General features: G+C 34.6%; 1 protein-coding gene across 1 annotated transcript; it reads right to left on the reverse strand.

Moving 5' to 3' along the window:
- Window positions 1-1,580: 1,580 nt before the first annotated feature.
- Window positions 1,581-2,437, reverse strand: LOC121250598 (multiprotein-bridging factor 1c). The gene has a single exon (XM_041149749.1). It carries the CDS (start codon window positions 2,337-2,339, stop codon window positions 1,809-1,811), a length of 531 nt encoding a protein of 176 aa, XP_041005683.1. The 5' UTR covers window positions 2,340-2,437; the 3' UTR covers window positions 1,581-1,808.
- Window positions 2,438-3,169: the final 732 nt, after the last annotated feature.

The following is a 3,169-nucleotide window of genomic DNA, read 5'->3' on the forward strand; positions in this document are numbered from 1 at the left end:
AGGTTGCAACTCCAGTCAAGTGAAAGCATCCGAAACAAGATTGGGTAAAGTTGAATGTGGATGGTTGTTCTCTTGGTAATCCAAGTCCTTCGGATGCGAAAGGTATTATTAGAGATGAAAAATGTGACCTAGTATGCGGTTTTGCAGCAACTACAGGGCATAATTCTAACAATTATGCAGAATTGATGGGTTGTTTACTTCATGGGCTTGGCATATTTGTATGTTGGGACTATTATTTGTGGAGATTGAACTAGATTCAATGTTAGTAATTAACTGGTTGAGATCTCAGAGATGTGGCCTTTGGTATATGAAAGATTATTGGGATGAAATACAAAGTCGACTAGCTGGGCTTAATGTTTATTTAGTCCATTGCTATAGAGAAAGTAATTCGGTTGTTGATGGTTTTGCTAAAATGGGCGCTAAAGGTCGAACTGGCTTATGGTATTCTTTATCTAAGTTGCCTTCTAGCATTAGAGGTAGCATTCGATTGGACAAAGGGGGATTTCCCTATATTCAAAAAACTAGAAGATGTTGTTGAAGTCTTCTAGTACATTTCGAAAGCTAATTATGATTCTGGACCTAGGTGCTGAGTTTTGTTGACTCGAAGCTTAGCCAGAGCCTTAGATACCAAGAATACTCCACTACTATTCATTACTTTATTATTACTTTTTAACTACTTTTTATTATTATTCATTACTATTCATTATTTTATTATTATTATTCACAACTCTTCTCAACACTTATCACTATTCAAACATAGAAGACAAGAGATACAACACAGAAACCCCACACGCAAAGTTCTCATTGGTTTCTAGGAGCGAGCACTTCTCTGGTTTTAATTGTTTTGTCTAGTTTGGTCTATCATGTTTTTCATTGAACCTTCGTTATATAATCGGATGCCTTAGTAATTTTAATGCTTGGGTTTGCTTTTTTTAATATAATATATCTTGTTTTGTTGTAACCATAATTTTCTTCCACTATCGTCTTCTTCTTAAAAATAAAAGATAAAAATAAATAAATAAATCAAGATTTACTTGACTGAATCTAATTAGCGTAATAAAATATTTTCCATTCATTACTAAAGTCTAAAACGATTACTACTAAAACGATTCCCATGTTTTATCGTTTTATGCTTTTTAATGGATTCACATTTTCCACTTTTATTGTGTTCTTCCTTCGATCTTTATGCCACCTCTGCTTGAGATTGCCCAGTCTTTTTTTTAAAAAGAAACAAAAAACCAAATTGATGATGTTACTCAATTGCTTTTAAAAAGTCTCATCCTTCATATCTTTTTACATCATTTACAAAAATAATTTCCAACAAATTAACAAGGATAGTCTGACTCTGACACTACAATTTTCCCAAATTTTCAGAAGAATTCATCTTCATATTCTTTAGTTTTCGAAATTTAAATCCAAACACAAAACATCTAATTTTTAACAAAAGTAAATTCAACGCACCATGATATCAAGCCATGTGAATTTATTTTTATAGAATACAAAGGCTAAAAGATTTCATCGCAGTTCACACATCTTCAAGAAATTAGAATGATCTAAAAGCCGAGAGAGAAGATCAACAATTGATAATTTGAAGTTCCATATTTCATTTTCATATATTTGTACAGGCGTTGTAGCTTCTTCCACTATCAGTCTTCACCAGCCTCTCTGTAGGCAAAATGGAAACCCTAGCTACCGTTCTATTACAAACAAGAAAGGGCTAAACAACCCCATGACCCAAGAACCAACACATATATGTCCAAAACTAACACCACCAAACACACCGTCCCTTCCACAGCCATGCAACGTGATCACTTTACAGCCTTTCCTCTGAGCTTCACGCCGAGAACCTTCTCCATCTTCCCCAACACCGCCTGGTTCGGCACGGCCTTCCCGTTCTCGTACTCCTGGACCACCTGCGTCCGCTCGTTTATCTGCTTCGCCAGGTCTGCCTGGCTCATCTTCTTCTGCAGCCGCGCCTTCTGAATCGCCTGCCTCACCTCGGTTGACACTCGATCCAGGGCCGCCGGCTCGGCCGCCTCGTCCAGTTTTCTCGCGTTGACGACCGGAGCAGCCTTCTTGTTGGAACCAGCGTCGGCCTTCCTGACTGTCTGTATCGGAGCCCCGGAACGCAGGGCCTGGTTCACCGCCTTCGGGTTGCGGAGGTCCTGGGCCTTGGCCCTCGACTTGTTGAGTACCACGGGTTCCCAGTCCTGGGTAATGGATCCTGGATATCGGCTCGGCATCTTAACAAACACAAGCGATGTGAGAGAGAGAGAGAGAGAGAGAGAGAGATACAACAGAGAACTTAATTGTTGCGTAGAAATTAGACTGGAGGGCATAGAGATGGGGGATTTTATACTGGAGATGAAGATCTGGAAAGTTCTCAGGCCTTCTTGATCAAATTTATCCCTGGAAAGTTATTGGGCAGTATGGTTTCCTTGTCTCTGGCCCTCATTGCTGACGTGGTAACTAGTTGTTCGTCAGCTTTCATTTCTTTGACGAAAAATGACAGGCGTATAATTATTTTTAAGACAATGCTACAGCTTCCGCTGGCTCCCGCTGGGACCTCCGGGGTGTAATACTGTTTTACATGTATTTTTTTTAAGTTATTTTTTATATAAATTTTTTAATATTTTTAAATATTTTAAAAAAATAAAATAAATTAAAAATATCATTAAAAATATAATTTCTTAATCAGAAAGTAAAAAAAAAAAAATATTAAAAAATACTTTTTTAATTATGAAGTAAAATAAAAAAATATTTTTTATGATTTTTTATTTTACTTCATGATTAAGAAATTATTTTTTAATAATATTATGATTATTTTTTATTTTTTTAAAATATTTAAAATTGTTAAAAAAATTTATATAAAAAAAAAACTTAAAAAACACATACAAATATAATACTAAACCCAGCGGGAGCTGGAAATAAAGCATTTTCCTTATTTTTAAGACAATGTTACAGCTCTCGCTGGAGCTCTACTGGAGTTATAACATTTGTTTTTATATATTTTCATGTAATTTTTTTAATTATTTTTTATATAGATTTTTGTAATATTTTTTAAAAATAAAATAAATTTAGAATATCATTAAAAACATTTTCTTAATTAGAAAGTAAAAAAAAAAAAATCATTAAAAAATACTTCCTTAATTATGAAGTTAAATAAAAA

This window comes from Juglans microcarpa x Juglans regia, chromosome 2D (assembly GCF_004785595.1).
Source record: "Juglans microcarpa x Juglans regia isolate MS1-56 chromosome 2D, Jm3101_v1.0, whole genome shotgun sequence".
NCBI lineage: Eukaryota > Viridiplantae > Streptophyta > Magnoliopsida > Fagales > Juglandaceae > Juglans > Juglans microcarpa x Juglans regia.

Coding starts and splice junctions, on each gene's coding strand:
- LOC121250598 (XM_041149749.1), bottom strand. CDS start 2,339: ATGCCCTCCAGTCTAATTTCTACGCAACAATTAAGTTCTCTGTTGTAT.